The 21,591-nt window shown below is 39.9% G+C and overlaps 2 protein-coding genes across 2 annotated transcripts in view; one reads left to right on the top strand and one right to left on the bottom strand.

Moving 5' to 3' along the window:
- Positions 1 to 3,319: 3,319 nt before the first annotated feature.
- Positions 3,320 to 21,591, bottom strand: part of hpse (heparanase) — a 221,766-nt gene continuing 203,494 nt past the window's right edge. The window contains exon 13 of the transcript XR_007425177.1: positions 3,320 to 3,756. The gene's annotated coding sequence lies outside the window, so the exon portion shown is untranslated. The remainder of the gene's footprint in view (positions 3,757 to 21,591) is intronic.
- On the top strand, positions 18,403 to 21,117 carry rxfp3 (relaxin family peptide receptor 3). Its single transcript, XM_007237557.4, has one exon. It carries the CDS (start codon positions 18,590 to 18,592, stop codon positions 19,847 to 19,849), a length of 1,260 nt encoding a protein of 419 aa, XP_007237619.3. The 5' UTR covers positions 18,403 to 18,589; the 3' UTR covers positions 19,850 to 21,117.

The following is a 21,591-nucleotide window of genomic DNA, read 5'->3' as shown; positions in this document are numbered from 1 at the left end:
TTGCAAGTCCAGAGTGCAAATGTGCTATAGCAGCATGAAATGAATTAGAGCAGTAGAAAATAAAGTGTCTCAGTGCGGGTAAAGTGACCGTGTTTGTGCAGTAATTGTCCTTGTGTGTCAGTGCAGTGTGTTGTTAAGTGGAGTTTAAGAGTCTTACAGCTTCCGGAATGAAGCTGTTTCTCAGTCTGGTTGTTTTGCACTTGATGCTCCGCAGCCTCCGTCCTGAGGGAAGCGGGACAAAAAGTGCATGTGCTGGGTGGGTGGGATCCTTCCTGATGCAGGTGGCCCTCTTCCTGCATCTGGAGGTGTAGATGTCCATGGTGCTGGGGAAGCTGACTCCAACAATCCTCTGTGCAGCCTTCACCACCCTCTGCAGAGCTTTCCTGTCTGCAGCAGAGCAGCTTCCATGCCACACGTTGATGCTGGTGCACACGACGCTCTCCACCACACATCTGTAGAAGGAGGTGAGGACTGCGCTCCCGAGTCCAGCTCGTCTCAGCCTCCTGAGGAAGTAGAGCCGCTGATGTGCCTTCCTGACCAGAGTGGAGGTGTTGTTGCTCCAGGTGAGGTTGCTGCTCAGGTGCACCCCTAAGTACCTGTAGCTGTCGACCACTTCCACCGCAGATCCTCCAATGTGCAGGGGGAGGTGGGCATGCTGGCCTCTTCTGAAGTCCACAATCATCTCCTTCGTCTTCTTTACGTTGATGCAGAGGTTGTTCTCTCTGCACCAACCCTCCAGGTGTTCCACCTCCTGCCTGTAGCTGGACTCATCTCTGTTTGTGATGCATCCAACCACTGCTGTGTCGTCTGCAAACTTCACAATATGACAGCCTGGATGGAGAGGTGAGCAGTCATATGTGAGCAGTGTGAACAGGAGGGGGCTCAGCACACAGCCCTGAGGGGAGCCAGTGCTGAGGATTATGGTGGGGGAGGAGATGTTGTGAATTCTCACAGACTGCGGCCTGTTGGTCAGGAAGTCTAGGACCCAGTTGCACAGCGAAGAGCTCAGTCCTAGTGAGGAGAGTTTATTTATCAGGGTCTGTGGAATCATGGTGTTGAAAGCGGATGTGAAGTCCACAAAGAGCATACGGACGTAGGAATCCTTCTGCTCCAGGTGGGTGAGGGCAGTGTGGACCACGGAGGAGATGGCATCCTCTGTGGATCGGTTCTTCCTGTATGCATACTGGTGTGGATCCACAGTGACGTTGATGGTGGCTTTGATGTGGGTCTGAACCAGTCTTTCAAAGCACTTTGTGACTATCGGAGTGAGGGCCACTGGCCGGTAGTCATTCAGACCTGTCACTGCGGAGCTCTTGGGGACTGGGATGATGGTGGCGGTCTTCAGGCAAGTGGGGACAGCTGCCTGGATGAGGGACGCGTTGAAAATGTCGGCCAGGACGTCCGAGAGCTGGTCTGCGCAGTCTCTTAGCACCCGTCCGGGGATGTTGTCCGGGCCAGCAGCTTTTCGGGGGTTGATCCTTCTCAGCGTTCTCCTTACTTCTGCTGGTGTCACGCTGAGGGGCTCCTCTCCTGGTGAGTGTGGGAGTCTGGTGCTGGGGGGTGTGTCAGGATTCTCAAAGCGGGCGTAGAACGTGTTGAGAGCCTCAGGCAGGGATGGGTCTTTGGAGCTTTGTGCAGCGTTGGATTTGTAGTCCGTGATGCACTTGATGCCCCTCCACATGCTCTGTGGATCCTGGGAGGAAAAGTGTCCCTGGATTTTCTGAGCATATGCAGCTTTTGCCCTCTTAACTCCAACAGTCAGCTCTCTTCTAGCCCTCCTGAGTTCGTCTGGGTCTCCAGACCTGAAGGCAGCATCCCTGGCTTTCAGCAGAGAACGCACCTCTGCGTTCAGCCAGGGCTTCTGGTTGGGGTAGCAAGTCACAGTCTTGGTAGTAGTGACATCCTCCACACACTTGCTGATGTACCCAAGAACAGCAGATGTGTACTCCTCCAGATCCAGCTCCCCCTCACACTCAGCAGCATCCCTGAAGACCTGCCAGTCTGTGCAGCCGAAGCAGTCCTGCAGCACAGCGTCGCCGTCACTGGGCCACACAGTGATGGTCTTCTGTGTGGGTTTGGAGCGTCGCAGCGGGGGGTGGTATGCGGGGACCAGCATGATGGAGATGTGGTCTGAAAGCCCGAGGTGGGGGCGCGGGAATGCCCTGTAAGCGTCTTTCACGGAGGAATAAACGCGGTCTAACGTATTATTACCTCGCGTTGGGATGTTCACGTGTTGGTAAAACCTCGGCAGCGTGTTCTTCAGTTCTACGTGGTTAAAATCCCCCGCTACCACGTAGAACGCGTCCGGATGCTTGTTCTGAAGCGAGCTGATGTTCTCATGGAGCTCCTTCAGCGCGTTGTTAGCATTAGCATCCGGCGCTATGTAAACAGCAATCACGAACACCGCCGAAAACTCACGAGGCAGATAGTGAGGGCGACACTTCACAGTCAGCTGTTCTGTCGCCTCGGAGCAGTGGCTGTTTACCAACACGCAGTTTGTGCACCAACCTTTGTTTATGTAGACGCACAAACCGCCCCCCCGGGATTTTCCAGATAAAAGGCTGCGGTCCGCTCGGAAGAGCTGCCGGCCGGCGAGCTGGAAGGCTGAGTCCGGCATGGTGTGATTCAGCCAGGTTTCCGTGAGAAACCTGGCTTACTTTTTTTCTTACTTGTAAAAAAATAAGGTAATTAAATAAATTGCAGCATCCTGTAGACACTGATAAAGGACTGTAGAAAATGGGAAACACTGTAAACTGTGCAGCAACAGATTCAGAGCTTTTGTCTTTGACTTTACTTTATCTACAGGGTGTTTCAGCTGTAGGTAGGAGCGTGTAATAGAGTGAGATTAAACACAGTGTGTTAAAAAAAATGTGTTTAAAAATATGAGTTTCGTGGTTATATGATATCCCTTTAGTTTTCATATTTCACAGACTCCAAACTCTGGTCCATATACAACCAAATAGGCAATTTTCTAAAAAACAAAACATGAAATTCAATGTAGAAGAATTGACAGATTCAAAAAAATTCAAAGACAAAAAATGAAAAACTTAATTTAGCTTAGAAATAGTATAAGCTATTTTTATTCATATTTTAAGTTGTAGCTTTAAATCCACACAATTTTAGTCCAAAATTCAGTTTTACATTGCATTATAAAAATTAATTTAGCAGACAAATTAAAAAATTTCTGATGTCCTGATCATAACTCCATATTCATCTACATGAGACACATGAACAAATATACAGAGTTTGGAGAATGAAACTGAAACACCTGGTTTTAGAGCACAATAATTGATTGTGGTTGATTGACAGTTCTGGTGGAAACAGGAGAGGTTGAGGTGCACATTGAATTCTGCCGTGATTTGATCAGCCGTGGTTTTATGTTTTTTTGGATACAATCCGGGTTAGCACCCGAACATCCCTTTCAGACAGCTTCCTCTTACAGCGTCCACAGTTAATCCTGTTGGATGTGGTTGGTCCTTCTTGGTGGTATGCTGACATTACCCTGGATACCGTGGCTCTTGATGCATCACAAAGACTTGCTGTCTTGGTCACAGATGCTCCAGCAAGACGTGCACCAACAATTTGTCCTCTTTTGAACTCTGGTATGTCTCCCATAATGTTGTGTGCATTGCAATATTTAGAGCAGAACTGTGCTCTTACCCTGCTAATTGAACCTTCACACTCTGCTCTTACTGGTGCAATAGTGTGCAATTAATGAAGATTGAACACCAGGCTGCTCCAATTTAGCCATGAAACCTAAAATCCCACATTAAAATGATGACAGGTGTTTCAGTTTCATTGTCCAAGCCCTGTATCTGCTAAGTGGTGATTAGAACTGATTAGAACTGCTGTTTTTGTATTTCATATTTGCTAAAGAACTTGAAGAGATGGATGGCTGTGGTAAAAATAGGTTTGATTGATGCCTGTAACATATATATTATATATTCTCCGTTACTCTCAGTGACATTTACTGGTCTAAACGTGTCACTGTGTCATGTGTTCGCAATTATACATCATATTTTTAGACACAGTTCATCTACTGAACCTTTCATTTCCTTCATCTCCTGACACCCAGGTTACAACCCACGTCTCATCACGTCTCACTGACGTCTCAACGTGGACGGCTGCTCACTACGTACAACTCCCACCGGTGAACTGAGATAAAGGACGCTATTAAGGCGGCACATCTTGCAATAAATGATGATCTTACTCCAGTCAAGACATTTTGTTAATGCATCCTAATGAGTGGCTTCTAGGCACAGTTGCCAGGTTTGCGGTTTTCCTCCCAAATTGGGCTTGTTTAAAAATCCAGTCGCCGGTGAAAATTCAGGGGTAGTGAGGTGCCAAATGTGTTATCATGTCTTTAATATTAATTATTAAATTAAGAAATAAAGAAAAACCTTGACTGAGAAGGTGTGTAAATAAGCATTAAAAATCACGGTTTCTAGTATCTGAATTATTGGCCATCTGGAGAGAACATTTTATTATGTGTATTAATATTCTGATATACAGTGAGCCTGTAAGCGTGTGGATGGACATTGGCATTCGATGTCAATTTTTGTGAGCAGAATTTCTGACATATTGTAATTTGAGCGGCGTGTTAGCCGCTAGTCTGGAGGACGGCGAGTCTGTGGTTTGGGTTCAGCAGGAAGAGTAATTGGCCTTGTTGAGCTGGGGGGCAGAGCTGAGTCACGAGGCAGCGAGAGTTAGAAGTTCTGTCAGACGTAAAAAAGACCAGAGCCGTTTTTTTCCTCAGTCTGTAGACACTCGCTCTTTCTCTGTCTCCCCCAAGGGAAGGCCATTCCAAGGGAAAGTGTGAGGAGCAGTGAGAGCGAGAGAGGCAGCAGGTACAACTTTATCTTACTCTCAGCAGGCTCTCATCTATAGTACCTCCACGCATGTGCTGCTGCCCAACGTACACTCCAAACTCCATTAAAGCAAAATGCAGGGAAATCTGACGGCAATGCATATCTTATTTTGCACAGCTACCGCTTTTCTTTAAGCTGTGCACTCCTAAAATATTGTTGTCTGGAATTTCTTTTATTTGTGTCTGCTTGGTGCTGGACGGTATGACCAAAAATGTACAGTATATCAGGGTATTTCTCAAAGAATCTGTATTTATTTTTTCTCTTGGTTCTCCAGCTAACAATTTAAAGTAGTAGTCTGTATTATTATAGAAGCATTTCTGAGTGGAGAAGAATATGGATAAAATATAGTGTTTAATGGTAACAGTGTGCTGAACCACCAAATAATATATTCATATTTAGATATTCTAAAAACTGGGGTTTCTGGTCGCTTTTCAGATCCAAAGAGTTCTTCTTCTGGCCACGTCACGCGTCTTTACGTATGTGCAGGGCCGCCGCTCTGCATACGCAGACAACGCAGCCAGCGTTAGGCCTCAACCATTTTGCAGTTGCAGGGAGCCAAATTGACTGAGAATGAAATGTGTTGAAATTATGACATTATTAAATTTAAAACCCAATGTGAATTATTTATGATACGCTCATCTTTTTTGTCTTTAAACATTGCATGGGGCACCTACTCTACTACTTAAAAGCGGCACGTTATTATTTTTGTGCATAATATAATGCCCCCACCCTATTGCCTGAAATGGCACGGCTCGGTTTGCTCTGTTGGTTGTTGCCAGATGTGACATTTTCCAGTCAAATAAATAATCAAAAAATGCATGGAGGCGCTAAATCTTGCGCATGTTTAACCATTTTTAAAGTGTATGTGGCCATTCTATACAAAAACTTGTCCAGTGCAATATTTGTGTAAGTTAAAAACTTAAAATAAAATAAACAAATAGGATGAAAAATCGTAACTTATCTGGCAACCTTAGTCCTAACTAAAGTAGCAACGCTACTTGAGTTTGGCAGGAGACAAGTTCACCGCGCGAAGTTGCTACTAAATGGTAATTCAACTATGAAGCGACGGTTTGAGTCTGGAGCTGAGAAGAAGAAGAAGCAGAAAGATGAGGCCCATGCATCCCTTTCTGGTGAGTAACTTCGATGATAAAGGTTTAAATAGTTTTGATTACTTCATGTTCAGTGGTGTTGCCTGAGCTAGTTACGTTGGCTTTGCTGATTTGGTAGCTTTAAACGCTTAACTAGAAACTAATCTGGGTATTGCAAGGCACGTGGCACGTTTGCAAATAGTAGTAGTGTAGTTTGAAGATTTTTAGTGACTTTAATAAAAAATTAATAAACAGAGTAGCCTACCTATTGACTAATGCCGTCAGTGCACTATCCAAATGGTCTGTATGACAGCAGGATCAGACAGCTCTATAGATTTTGACAGGCTGATATAAATACACCACGAATATAAACGATAATTTCATAACCTTTAAGGCTGGCTTGTGTAAATGACGTGTCCACTGCTTAAAATAGACATGCATCGTTTCATTTATTATTTATACATTATAAATAGTACTCTTGTGCTGTTCTTCACTGTTATTGGCCTTACTTATAACGTTGTAAATATTCACAGTTACATGTGTAATTTTAATAAATAGTAAAATTTTGCGTAAACCTTTTGTGTTTGTGTGTGTTTTTTTTTTTTGTTTTTTTTTTTGGGGGGGGGGGCCTGACCAGTTATGCTTAGGGCCTCCAAAACCTTAGCAGCGGCCCTGCGTATGTGTAAATAAGCATTAACCCTTTCAGACCCTGTGTCCATTACAATGGGCATCATGTATTTTCTTATTATTTCTTTTTCAAATGTTTTGTTGCACAGATCTGTTTTTAATCAGAATAGACTATAAACGAGCCAAAGAAAAGAAAAGATTATATACACATACATACTAATTGTATGTAATTTAGAACACTTTTTTTATTTAATTTTTTTTGTCTACGGATGGCTTGTGAACAAAAAGGTCAATATCAAAGCTGTCTGTCTGCCCATTAAGGACAATTGTTCCATCAAAGACTCCATTTCCCAGCATTCTCTGCCCATAAACATGTACAGCCCCTAAAAGAGGATCCGGATCAGTTTTACTGAACTCGAGCGGCTGGTGGAGCAACGGGGACTTCAGAAGAGGAAACTCAGAGCTCAGTAGCTTTATATTATATTCACTCATATTAAAACCAAAGAAACGAAGGAGTGAAGTTTCTGATTGAGTGCTCTCTCTCTCTCTCTCTCTCTTTTTGACTGAACATAACCTGGAATCGGATTCATCTGCTTTGAAAGAAGAAGACCACATCACACCCGCCCAGTTTAAAATGATTCTTCTTCCGCATGCTCGGTGCAATTACCCATTCTCACCAGAGAGGCCTTAAAAAGCCCCAAATCACAAAACTTACAGACATCAGCTTTAATTCAGTTCAGTTCAGTGTGTACTAAACCTATCCTACAAGCTACAGTATTACTATATTTAAACAGGGCTATAGTTGTTGCTTTTTTATGCACCTCGTATCCAGAGATTTATAAAGTTTTATAGAGTTATTCTGTACCCATGACCGATTCAGGGCTCATCTGTGGGACAAGAGTAACTGAGTGACTAATTCATTACGAAAGCTTTGGTCTTTGCTGTTGTTGTTTTTTTTATTTAACTTGGATAAAAAGACAGTGTATACAGTGAGGAACAGCAGCAGGAGCTTCTCAGATAAAGTGTTGTTCTTATTTCTCTTCAGGCAATACAGAGCAAGACGAGCGTTTAGTTAGACTCACAAGAGCTAAACTACCTACTACTACTACTTCTTTCCTGTGCGTTAGCTTATTATGCTAACTGGCTAGAGTTAGCTATGCTTTTTTTAGCTGTGCTGTTTTACGAAGCGCTTTGTAATCAGGACTGATTGATCAGTCAGCTGAGACCAGCATAAAGACTCAGCCCTCACTCACAAAGAGAGAGAGAGACGCTACAGGAGAGAGGAATGCTGAGGCAGAATGAACCATTAAAAGATTGTTAGTCACAAGTTAAGTGACTAGATCCCCACTGAGCAGCGTAGTTATGTTCTGAGTTGTTTTAGGTGTTGGTGGAGGGCATTAAACCTAAATAAATTTATGTTTTGAGTTCATTAAATCCCTGTGTCTGTGTATCTGTTTCTGTGCTTCCTGACTGCTGGGTCACACTGGCCACGCCCCATCCCCAGGAGCGCCGTCATTAAACAGACATTTTATCTTTTTAATCTAAAATATCTGAAAACGCTCCTCATTTCTGAAGTGTTTATCCATCTTACCCTGGTTACAGGCGCCTCCCACAGACTAAGCAGCGAATATTTTCTAAACATTTCGCTCATTCCAAGGACTGAGCTCGTACTCGAGTTTTCCAGCACTTTCCACACAATAGATAAAGCATATATTTAGCTAGAAATAAATCCTACCGTTCCCAAAACTGCAGCGTCATCATTCTCCGGTGAGGATCTGTGATTACTGGTGAAAAACAATAATAATCTCTCCTTCAAAGTTTCTTCTGTGACTCGTTTAGTGATTTATTTCTCAATTTTCAGTCATAAACGCGCGTTCTTAAGTTTAATCCAGCGTCCGACAGTGTGATAAATTCTCCATATTGAGTTTAGATACGAGGTCAGTGCGTGTTATAAACACAATGTTTTGAATCATTGATTCACTCAATGAGTCGACTCAATCCAAAGCGTCTGAACACCAAAGATATATATATATATATTTTTTTTTTTTTTACAGATAAACCTAGTTTTGAACCATTTCTTTGTCATCTGTAGTTTGATTTTTAGTAAGGGGTAAAATCGATTATAATTGAAAATCGAATTTTTTGTGAAAAAATTGAAGATAATTTTTTAAGGCCATAACCGCCCAGCACCATGTCCGCTCCCTGTGTCCCGCTGCTCTCGTCTGCAGGCGGTATGAATTTATCTGACAGAGTGAAGAGCTTTGAGTTGTTTCAACATGAAACAAACGCTAAGGTGAGAGTTCACATTCTCTTCCAGCTCTTTCACAGTTGTACCTGCCTTACACTGCAGTGCACACGACACAGTCCATTACTGTTACAATCGCTCTCACACACTCACTCTCCAGCCACACTGCTCAACATTTCTTTCTTTCTTTCTTTATTTAATTCATTATTTATTTCATTTCCATTCTAAACAACTTGGAGGACAAATCCTACTTCTAATTTGTACCTCTACCCCTTGTTTTCGAGTTAAATCCTCCCCATAAAAAGAATGGGACAACCCTTTAAAAACACAATACAGATCTAGCCCTGTTGGATAACTTGTTAACTTTGTGACGTATTGTATTGTATATTATCTAGTGGTGTCAATCGATTAAAAAATGTAGTCCGATTAATCACAACAAAATTCTGTGATTAACTCCGATTAATCACATTTGTTTTTCTTCAGATGCAATTTTTTATAGAGGATATTTAAATGAAAATAAAAGAAAGAATGTAAGAAATGTAAAATGCAATTATCTGTAAGTTATTTTAGTGGTGTCAGTTAAAATTATAGCATATACTTGTATGTTTGAGCCAAAATAGAGACATGGGATAAACACAGAGCACGTGCAGAGGAGGGTGAATAAACACAGGGAGAGACCAGAGAGACGCAATGACCGTAAGAAAATGTGACATATGGGGAGCTAAAATTTACGTTTATTAGCCTTTTCTCACACTTTAGCATGTGTCTGTCTTGTGTTTTCCCTTTTTTGGTCCTTCCAGCTCCTGTCCTCTGTTCTCTTGTTTTGTTTTTGGTCTTGTCTTCACCTTAGCCCCGCCCTGTCATCTGTAATCCCTCCTGTCTCATTTGTAACCCCGCCCCCTCGTTACTTTCACAGATGTTCCTTGTCTATATCTGTGCATTAATACCCCATGTGCTCTTTTGTTCTCGGTTTTGTTTTATGTAACATGGTGGAGGCAGGATACAAATGCAGGTCTCTTGTGTTTTATACATATATATATATATATACATATATATATATATATATATATATATATATGTATATATATATATATATATTAGGGGTAGGCGATATGGCTCTAAAATAATATCACGATATTTCAGGGTATTTTTACGATAACGATATACTTGGCGATATAGGAAAACATTAAAATAATTAATTAATTTCAGGAATATAGTATGATAGTATAACAGAATAATCATAATGTGGCAAAATAAATAATATAGCATAAAATAGTATAATGCAGCAAAATATATTGCAGAATATTTAGTGCATGCATATAAACTGCAAACTAAAACAATTATACAATAAATACACCTAAAGCTTCACAGTAAATAATAGACTACTTTTAAGACAGAACAGCCCTATTATCACGATTTTTAATATCACAATATTTCTGTATCACGATATATTGTATACGATATAATATTGCCCACCGCTAATATATATATTTATATATATATATATTTTTTTTAATGATAAACAAAGAACAAACACTAGGAAAGTAATACAAACGCTAAGGCTGGAGAAACAAAGACTATAAAACAAATAATTAACCATAAGACTAATAAGCAAACAAGCAAAATACGTTTTTTTTTTTTTTTTTTCGTTTTTCCGTTCCACCTTAAATTCTTCTTTAAGCTTCTGGTTGTTCATAATGAAGACATAAATGATCCTAAAAATTATTATTATTTTTTGTGTTATTATTTTAGGCACATTATCTTTGTCAACATCCATGATTTGGAGGAAGAGCAGATGACTTTTTTATTTTTATGAAAAATTTTAGGTCTGTCACGATAACGATTTTTTGTGAACGATATTTTGTCCGAGAAATTATTTTGATTAACGATATTGTTGGCATTTTTAGACCACTAATTTGGCACTAATAAAATGATAACATGATATCATAACAAAGGAATCAATTATTTTAAAGAAAACAAATTTTCCATTACTGTTTATGCACCTAATTTTGGAACTGCAGCCCCAGTCTGCCCCAGCTGGCCTGCGTTGGACCAGCATAAAGACTTTGCCTCAGCCTTCACTCAAGAGATACGCTGATGATGAGAGGAAGGCTGAGGCAACACGAACCTAAGAGACATTAAAGTAATTTTTCCTAATAAAGGTACGTTTTGAGTTCATTTACTCCCTTTACCTGTGTCTCTCTGTGCTCCCGCACTACCAGGTCACAGCAGCCACGCCCACAGTCACAATATATGTAAGTGCATTTTATAAGTGCGAACACAATAGACTCAATACCACGATTATTAAACTGATTGAAGTCATGTCAATTTATTGAACGGTAAGTCGATAATGTAGTTATTGATTAAAAACAAGGTCGCAGGAATCCCAGTCAACATTTTCCACAGTCAGTACAGATAGAAATAAAGGCCATGGACAAATTCCATGGCCTGAGACCCAGGCATTTTCTTGGTGTGCAATTTTAATTTCTTTTAGCTATTTACGATTAGTAGAACCTAAATGAATAAAAACTAAACTTTGCGTAATGTTGCCATTCTTTGCAAATCTTTGCCATTTGGGATCAGAAGGACCCAATTTGTCCAAATCTTAGCTTTGATGAGAATTTGTCCATGGCTTTTGTTTCTATCTGTACTGACTGTGGAAAATGTTGACTGGGATTCCTGCGACCTTGTTTTTAATCAATTAAGTATAATATTGTAATGTGACCACTAGATGGTACATGGTATTAGATGGAATTGGAATGAGGCCAAAGGGTTAACATTTTTAAAAATTAAGTATCGAGCTGCAGAGAAGCAGAAATGTAATGTCCCCATACGAGGACGCTGGGTCTTAAGAGAATATAGCAGCTGCCTGGTCTCAATGTTTGCCCTTTTATTTTAATGTATGCTTAGAACAAAACCCGCATCCACCTTAATGATCTTCATTCATTAGCTTCCCTACTGATTTAGAATTCCTCACACCATAGGGCATCATTACAGTGTTTGTCTTCTAACACACACACACAGACACACAGACACACACAGACACACTTAGAGACTGATAACGAGGACTCAGAGTCATTAGAGCTCATCTCCTCTATCTCTGATCTGCTGATAGAGGAGATAGAGATTAACTTCCCCCAGTTCACTCTAAACACTGATCTAATGAGGAAAGAACCGGGAGAACAGAACACCTGGAGAGGAGCACCGACACACCTGCTGATCAGATACCCTACTGATCAATCAATTATTAAAGGATCCATACTATGGAAAACAATACTCTTGACATATACTGTATTCTACTTACGTAAATCACTGCATCCCCGCTGATACAGAAACGAAGCTGTGCAGTTCTGAATAGTTTTAAAAGAATCAATGCATTTACAGCAACCAATCAGAAAACAGAACCATCATTCAGCTCTGGAAAAAAAGACCACTTAAAAATGACGAGTTTCTTTTATTTTACCAAATTAAAAACCTCTGGAATATAATCAAGCCTTCAAACCTTCAAACCAAGCTGAACTGCTTGAATTTTTGCACCAGGAGTGAAGCAGCATTAAGGTATCCAAAAGCAGTGTGTAAGACTGGTGGAGAAGGAGAACATGATGCCAAGATGCATGAAAAAAAAAAACTGTGATTAAAAACCGCCAGGTTTATTCCACCAAATATAGATTTTTATCTGAACTCTTAAAATCTCTTTATGAATATGAACTTGTTTTCTTTGCATTATTTGAGGTCTGAATAATAAATGCTCTAAATGACGATATTTTTATTTGGAATTTGGGAGAAATGTTGTCTGTAGTTTATAGAATAAAACAACAGTGTTCATTTTACTCAAACATAAACCTATAAAAAGCAAAATCAGAGAAACTGATTCAGAAACTGAGATGCTCTCTTCCTTTTTTCCTTTTATACATACAGAATATACTCCTAAAAACATAAGCCTTTTAAATGGTTCTCTGAGTGAAACCATAAAATACCTACTTTTGGTTCTATTAGAAAGCTATGACTACAAAACCTATGACAATAAAAACGAGAGAAAAACTTAAAAAATAAGTGACAAAACGAGTTTTAGAGTTGTATATCTAGTTGTACCTACAGAGTAATGAATGGAGATACTTTTCACACCTTGGACTATTGTTTTCTCCCCCATTTATTATAGTAAATCAATTTTGTGGTTTTAAACTGCATTTTATGTGCAATTTAATGCAATTTATGTGTAAATAAATTGTTCACATACGGTAAAACTTGTCATTGTCATTGTCATCATATTATGAGACACTGTTAAAATAAGTTCTCAATATGTTCTAGCGTGGTATATAACATATATATATCATATATATATATATAAAATATATGATATATATATATATATATATATATATATATATATTTATTTTTGGCAGTAGTAATGGTTTTGGGCTGGTGATTGATGGTTAGAATGGGGTTCTATAGATAAAGAATTTCAGCCTTTTTTTATTGAGGAGAAACGTGAACTGGAACAACACTGCTAATAAAACTGAAATAGAGAAAATCAGACTACAGTACAAACGAAAGTGTAATAAATCTATTCTCTGCAGGAAACAAGTGCAATTATTTGATTGGAATCAGAGAGTCGGGCATGATTTCCAAACATCAGGCCAGGGTCAAAACCAGAGAGCAGAAGCAAATCAGAAAAACGCGACAAACAGAACATCAAAAATAGGAAAAATAAAAAGATGCTCGTGGTAGACGCGGCTCAGAGAGACTGTGCAGAAAAGTGAGATAATTGCCTCCAAGGTGTGCGCTGTGGGCGTGGCTCGTTAGTCTGTTTTCTGGAGCACTAGTAATGATGCGTCTGGGGGCTTGGGAGGGGGCGTGGCCATGAAAACAGTAACGAAGGCTCCGTTAAATAGGTTTTCTACTCAATGAAAATCTTCACTAATTAGATTCAGTATCTTCCAAAAGTGAGTACATACTAAGGGCTGGGCGATATGGCCCTAAAATAATATCACGATATTTCATGGCATTTTCGTGATTACGATACTCTTGGCGATATGATAAAAATAAAAATAAAAAAACATATTTTAAGAATACCATACTGCAACAAAATGAAAATGATATTTTATTATTACATATCGTCGCTGTCCAATGAAAAACTCTTATCTCCAAAACAGCAACTTTAAAGGAGAGAAAAAAACTTGTAAACTTTCAAGAGGAGAAAGTCAATGTAAAAAGAGTTTATTTCAGGTCATTTTGAAGAGTTTCTATTGGTCCGTTAATCAAGAAATGTTGGTACAGTGTAAGGGACTTGGAGTTGGAAAAATGGAGATAAGTGTTTTTCATAGGACAGCGATGATATGATATGCAATTGTACTTGTAAATGAGATATTTAAAAAATAAAAGAATTTTATCATAATGCACTCCAAATATCTCCATATATCCAGGATTAAAGTACAATTAATGATACTGGACAGATATAATCTGTCTCTAGTGTATATATATATATATATATATATATATATATAAAATGGGAAATAATGAGAACAGTGCAGATTTTTCTTTTGCTAAAAACAGTAAAAAGTATTACCCTGATGTAATAATTAGGGGTGGATATGACACGATATTTCAGGGTATAAAATATAATATATATTATACGATATTAAAAAATGTTGCTGATATAATTTTGTATGATACGATATGGCACAGCCCTAGTGGAAGAGGAAGATGGATGATCACAAGCCATCAAACCACCAAACTGAACTGCTTGAATTTTTGCTCCAGGAGTAAAGCAGCATAAAGTTACCCAAAAGCAGTGTGTAAGACTGGTGGAGGAGAACATGATGCCAAGATGCATAAAAAAACTGTGATTAAAAACCACCAGGATTATTCCACCAAATATTGATTTCTAAACTCTTAAAATATTTTTATGAATATGAACTTGTTTTCTTTGCATTATTTGAGGTCTGAAAGCTCTGCATCTTTTTTGTTATTTCAGCCATTTCTCATTTTCTGTAAATAAATGCTCTAAATGAGAATATTTTTATTTGGAATTTGGGAGAAATGTTGTCTGTAGTTTATAGAATAAAACAACAATGTTTATTTTACTCAAACATAAACCTATAAATAGCAAAATCAGAGAAACTGATTCAGAAACTGAAGTTCTCTCTTCATTTTTTCTAGAGCTGTAAATAAGGAATATCACATTTCTACAATTATTAAAAAATATAAAGAATTGTGTCTTTAAAGAGGACATATTATATCTGTTTTTAAAATAGAATGATACGTCTATGGGCTCTACAATATATCAAAATATGTTCAGAAAGTTCTTTACACAGAATAACTCAAACAAAGATAAAGATAAAGATCTCACCAGCTCTTTTCTTACCAGTTTCAGTCCCTTTAAGAATCAGCCGTTTAAGGGCTCTGTCACTTTTATGCAAATAAGCTGTTAGCTTGTGCTACATGGCGAAACACAAACAAGCTAGTTCATAATTAACTGTGATAGAAGCACAAAACTCTATTTAAAAGTTCTTACATCTCCCTCATCTGCTGACTTGCCACAGACAGTAGTTACAGATCCCTCCCTCGGAAGAAGTCTGCTGGATAATACTGCTGTGTACTGTCTGAGCTTCTCAACCAAAATGACCGAAATAGAGCAGATCTAGTGGGAGGGGCTCTGATGGCGGTTTTCTTTATTGTGATGTCAGAATAAGGGCGGAGCATCCAACCAGCTCAGAGAAGCAAATGATTCCTGACACAAACTCTTTCAGCTGAGTTATAGAAAATTAATAAATGGATTTTTTTGGAAAGCCAAGTGGTAATACAAAAACATGCAAAAAAGCATAAGTATAGTTTTGTATAATATAATATAATATAATATAATATAATATGATATAATATAATATAATATAATATGTCCACTCTGTTTGCATCCACTCAGACTGAAAACAGAGAGATTTAAGAGGCCCTTAAGGAATCTGCGTCTGACATTTCAGAGATGATAAATCTCTTTTATTCCAAATGGCATTTACACCTTAAAATGCCTCTTCTAATGTTTTCCTCAATTATGCTTTATTCATGGCTCTCTAAAAGAAGCTGTTTTATCAGTTCTGTTCAAAGCTTTTACCACAGTTGTTAATCAGATATATATGCAGTTTAGTTTTGCAGAAGTTTTTTTAAACCTTTTTTTTTTAAAGCTGTTTTACATTTATTGTAAGGATGTAAAAATATTGACATTGCATCATATTGTATCTCCTCCTCATCTGAGTTTAATAGAGTTATTTTTAGTTCTCATTGTATTAATCAACACCTGGTTTGGTAAATTACTGGTAAATGTGGTAAATCAGCTGCTGACAGAACTGAACATAATAATATACACATGCTGGCTGTGGAGCATCCAGGTGAAGCTTGAGTTGATTCTTCAAATTCTACAGAAGTATTTTATTAAACACTAGTATCTATACTTCAACCTGAATAGAGTAATGAATGAGATACTTTTGATAAGAGCAAAAGGACAGTTATAACAATAGACTTTATAGGGATTTAATTGAGCATAAAGAAACCTAAACCCAGCACAGTAAACGTGTTACAGGATTTCTTCCTATTCCAGTCTTCCATTACACGCCACTCTCTGGTTTCCTCCATGGCGGACAGTGTGTGTATGATCTTTAATCGTGTGTGTGAGCGACGCTCTCTGGGAGGGAGGCTCATTTGGAACAAGTGGCAGGATGAAACGGAATGGATATGCAACTTCAAAAACCTTCCATATTTGGCACTGAGAAGCCTTGGGGAGAAGCCTTCATCACAGCGAATAGTGACTAGTGGACTGGTACCAAAGAGAGCTCCAGCTTCACAACTACAGCACCAATCAAAATCCAATCTGGACACACCTTAAATCCAGTAGGTTCTTTAAACGATGTAGAAAAACATATGGAATACTTTACAGGATTCTGGCGGGTCGTAAAACTTAAATATGGTCTTACATTGTCTTACATTTTATTGGTAATTTGCTGAAGGTATTACATTTTCAGACGGTGCGTTTAATGCCGGTGGGAAAACACAGTGGCTCACCGTAAACATCTAATCTGGGGAAAGAACTAACCTTAGTGGAGAGCCAGTTAACATTAGCGGCGAGTTAGCTAGCATACTAATGTTAGCGGCGAGCTAGCTACATTACCGAGGAGAGAACTAAGGTTAGAGGAGAGCTAGTTAATATACTGACCTTACTGGCGAGCTAGCTATGTTACCTAGGAGAGAACTAAAGTTAGCAGAGAGCTAGCTACCATACTGACCTTACTGGGGAGCTAGGTAAGCCACCGGACTATGATTATGACTACATTTTGGGATCTTAAATGTAATTTGACTTTTAAAATGGTGCAAAAACCCTGATTTAGCTAACAAAGAAATGTTAAACAAACCAAAATATTATTTATATTTTAGATTCTCCAAAATTAGATGATCAGTTTTACACATCTCTGCTGGATTTTCTCAGTCAGCTTTATGAGGTAGGGTCACCTGGAATTCAGGCTTTCAGTTAACAGCTGTGCTGAACTCATCAAGAGTTAATTACTTGAATTTCTTGTCTCTTAATATAACGTTTGAGAGCATCAGTTAAAGTAAAGTAGTGAAGAGGTAGAGTTACAGGTATACAGTGAATAGTGAATATTTGAGTAATGTTCTAATCCAGATTATGAAAGTATCCTCAAGTGCAGTCATGGTAAAAAACATCAAAAAAATTACAATGATAAAACTGGCACTCATCAGGACTGCCCAAGGCAAAAAAGAACAAGAGTTTCCTCTGTTGTACAGGATAAGTTTATCAAAGTTACCAGCCTCAGAAACCACAAGTTAAACAGTTATCCCAGATAAGAGCATCAAAATGCTTCTTCACAGAGTATTTTGGTTTGTTTACCCCTTTAAAATCACTACATGATTGATGATTCTTATGTGTTCCTTGATATATTTAATGTATTTAATACTATATTTACAATGTAAACATAATAGAGCACTTAAAAATGATGAGTTTCTTTGCTTTTACCAAATTGAAAACCTCTGGTTTAATCAAGAGGAAGATGGATGATCACAAGCCATCAAACCAAGCTGAACTGCTGGCATAAAGGTATCCAAAAGCAGTGTGCAAGACTGGTGGAGGAGAAAACTGTAATTTAAAACCAGCAGGGTTATTCCACCAAATATTGATTTCTGAACTTAACATCTCTTTATGTATATGAACTTGTTTTCTTCTTTGCATTATTCGAGCTTTGAAAGCTCTGCATCATTTCTCATTTTCTGCAAATAAACGCTCTAAATAATGATAATTATTTTTATTTTGAATTTGGGAAGAAATGTTGTCCGTAGTTTATAGAATAAAACAACAATGTTTTATGTTTCGTTTTACTCAAACGTAAACCTATAAATAGCAAAATCAGAGAAACTGATTCAGAAACTCAACACACTGGCTGGAGTTGCGTGCCCGCGCTTGTCGGTGTGCGTAAAAACGCGCCGTCCAATCCAGGCGCGCGGGCTCCTCTGACTCTAATCCATACAAAACCGGAGCTTCAGCTTCTTCTTGCAGAGTTCCTGACTTCTTCGCTCTCTTACTTACTTCGCTCGCGCGGCTGGCTGAGATGCGGAGATAATTATATTCTATAGAATAGCGTTTTATAGCACCTTCTTTGAAAAGGAGCGCGCGCGGGGGAGATGGAGCGCGGAAAAGTTTTACTGCAGCATCATCATCATTATCAACAATATTATCATCAGCAGCAGCAGCATCGGACGGCGTGATGCAGCAGCTGCAGCTGCAGGACAACATCAGCAGGATCCTCATCCTCCACCCGAACCAGAACCTGAACCTGTACCAGAACCAGAACTTATACCAGAACCAGTCCTGGAGCGACGCGCCGGACCTCGCCGACCTGGACCGCGGCAGCTTCGTGGCGGATGGCTCGGCGGTGCTACGCATCCTCATCTCCGTGGTGTACTCGGTGGTGTGCGCGCTGGGCTTGGTGGGCAACGTGCTCGTGCTGTACCTGATGAAGTCGCGTCGCGCGTGGAAGAAGTCGTCCATCAACCTGTTCGTGACCAGCCTGGCAGTGACGGACTTTCAGTTCGTGCTGACTCTGCCGTTCTGGGCGGTGGAGAACGCGCTGGACTTCGCGTGGCCCTTCGGAAAAGCCATGTGCAAGATCGTGTCGTACGTGACGGCGGCGAACATGTACGCGAGCGTGTTCTTCCTCACGGCGATGAGCGTGGCGCGGTACCGCACGGTGGCCTCGGCGCTGGAGAGCCGGCGGAGGAGGCGGCGGCGGGTCGGGGTGCGCGTGCCGGCGCAGTGCCTGAGCGCCGCGGTGTGGGCGAGCGCGAGCGCCGCCGCGCTTCCCCATGCCATCTTCTCCACCACGGCGGCGGTGAGCGGGGACGAGCTGTGCCTGCTGCGCTTCCCGGACCGCAGCGGCGACGCGCAGTTCTGGCTCGGGCTGTACCACGCGCAGAAGGTGCTTCTGGGCTTCCTCGTGCCGTTCGCCATCATCTCCATCTGCTACCTGCTGCTGCTGCGCTTCGTCTCCACCAAGCACTCCAGCGGCTCCACCGGCTCCGGTGCCAAGAGGCGCTCGAAGGTCACCAAGTCCGTCACCATCGTGGTGCTCTCCTTCTTCCTCTGCTGGCTGCCCAACCAGGCGCTCACCGCCTGGGGAATCCTCATCAAGCTCAACGCCGTGCACTTCAGCTACGAGTACTACACCACGCAGGTCTACGTGTTCCCCGTCACCGTGTGCCTCGCGCACTCCAACAGCTGCCTCAACCCCATCCTCTACTGCCTGATGCGCAGGGAGTTCCGCAAGGCTCTCAAGCGGCTCTTCTGGCAGATCGCGTCCCCTACGGTCACCAACATGCGCCCCTTCACCGCCTCCACCAAGCCCGAGCAGGAGGAGCAGGGCGCCTCGCTGGCCGTGCCCAGAGCGCCCGAGCCCGGCCTCGTCTTCTACCCGCCCGGCGTGGCCATTTACAACGGCAGGAACGACATGCTCCCCAACAGCACGTGAAGTTCGAAAGCATGATGAACTTTGAAAGCTTCCTCAAGTGGAGAACATCAAAAACGTTATGATAAAACTGGCCCTCATCAAGAGTGCCCTAGGAATGGAAACCATAAGTAAGTTGGAAAAAAGGGGGAAAACATTGCTGAACGTTCCTGGAAGGTGTTTTGGCTTCTTGTTCCAATGGGAATGCTGGGACTAGACCTCAAACTTTTCCTTTCCCTTTTTCCTGCAAAAAAAAAAGCGCATGGAGATGTTCTGGAAGAAAGGTGGTACCATGAGTCATTTTTATCCTCTATTTGTGGGCTTCTTTGTTTCTTTGTTTGTATTTATTTAGACATTAAATCATTAAACAAAAGTAATATAGAGTTGGTATACAGTGAATAGCTCTATTTGAGTATAATGTTCTAATCCAGATTATGAGAAGCAAGAAATACTCAACTAAGTAAAGAATAACATTAAGGAGAAATGAAGTTCTGACAATCCGAAACAATGATGAAACTGGCTCTAATCAGGACTGTCCCAATTACGAGCCTCAGAAACCACAAGTTATCAACTCCCCATATAAGAGCGTCTAAATGCTTCTTTACAGAGTATTTTGGTTTGTTTAACACTTTTAAGTCACTACCTGATTCATAATGTGTTCCTTCATAGTCTGGACCATTTCAGTTACTTTAAACTGATACTATATGTGCAAACTATATAAAACCTATTAGAAATTGTTATGAGTATTTGTTTTACATATATCTAGACGATATATGTATGATATAATAATAAATCACTTATAGGTAACATATATGTAAAGACCAATTTTGATATAGAGATATATACAGCTGTGGAAAAAACTAAGAGAGCACTTCAGTTTCTGAATCAGTTTCTCTGATTTTGCTATTTATAGGTTTATGTTTGAGTAAAATTAACATTGTTGTTTTATTCTATAAACAACAAAAGATGCAGAGCTTTTAGACATCAAATATTGCAAAGAAAACAAGTTCATACTCATAAAGTTTTAAATAGAGTTCAGAAATAATCAATATTTGGTGGAATAACCCAGCTTTTTATATATTACAGTTTTCATGCATCTTGGCATCATGTTCTCCTCCTCCACCAGTCTTACACACTGCTTTTGGATAACTTTATGCTGCTTTACTCCTGGTGCAAAAATTCAGGCAGTTCAGTTTGGTGGTTTGATGGCTTGTGATCATCCATCTTCCTCTTGATTATATTCCAGAGGTTTTCAATTTGGTAAAATCAAAGAAACTCATATTTTATATACTGCATTTATGTGGGGGGCAATTGTATGACAATGGAAAATTACTTTAATGAGAGCAGAACTTTTTTTTTCATTAGAGAACAGTTGAGAGGATTTATAGGAAGGTGGAAGTGGGTTTTTTCTATAGTTCTTTGTTGGTATTATAGAATACTGTAGAATTCTCAGTGCTCTCAGGACTGATCTCCTGTTTTAGGGTTTGTTCGTTTGTTTTATTGTTTCATTAATTTCTTTTATTTAGACGCTAACCTCCCTTTTACTTTTTTCTTTTGGAGCCAAGAACACTCAAGAACACTCTTAAAATAAATAAAGGTTCTAAAAATATATATTTTTATGCAGTTTAACATCCACTTTTGTCCCCATAAAGAACCATAAGTAAGTGTTCTTAATGATTTTTTTTTCACACTCCCACTCATCTCTATAAATTAAATTAACATTTAGCATCAATCTTATTTTTCCTTCAGATAAAATTGAGATTGAG

This window comes from Astyanax mexicanus, chromosome 17 (genome assembly GCF_023375975.1).
Source record: "Astyanax mexicanus isolate ESR-SI-001 chromosome 17, AstMex3_surface, whole genome shotgun sequence".
Taxonomy (NCBI): domain Eukaryota; kingdom Metazoa; phylum Chordata; class Actinopteri; order Characiformes; family Acestrorhamphidae; genus Astyanax; species Astyanax mexicanus.
Note: the sequence above shows the minus strand (reverse complement) of the source record. Positions and strands in the feature narration are given on the sequence as shown.

Bases quoted from the DNA above. Each gene is read 5' to 3' on its own strand.
- rxfp3 (XM_007237557.4), top strand. From the start codon at position 18,590: ATGCAGCAGCTGCAGCTGCAGGACAACATCAGCAGGATCCTCATCCTC.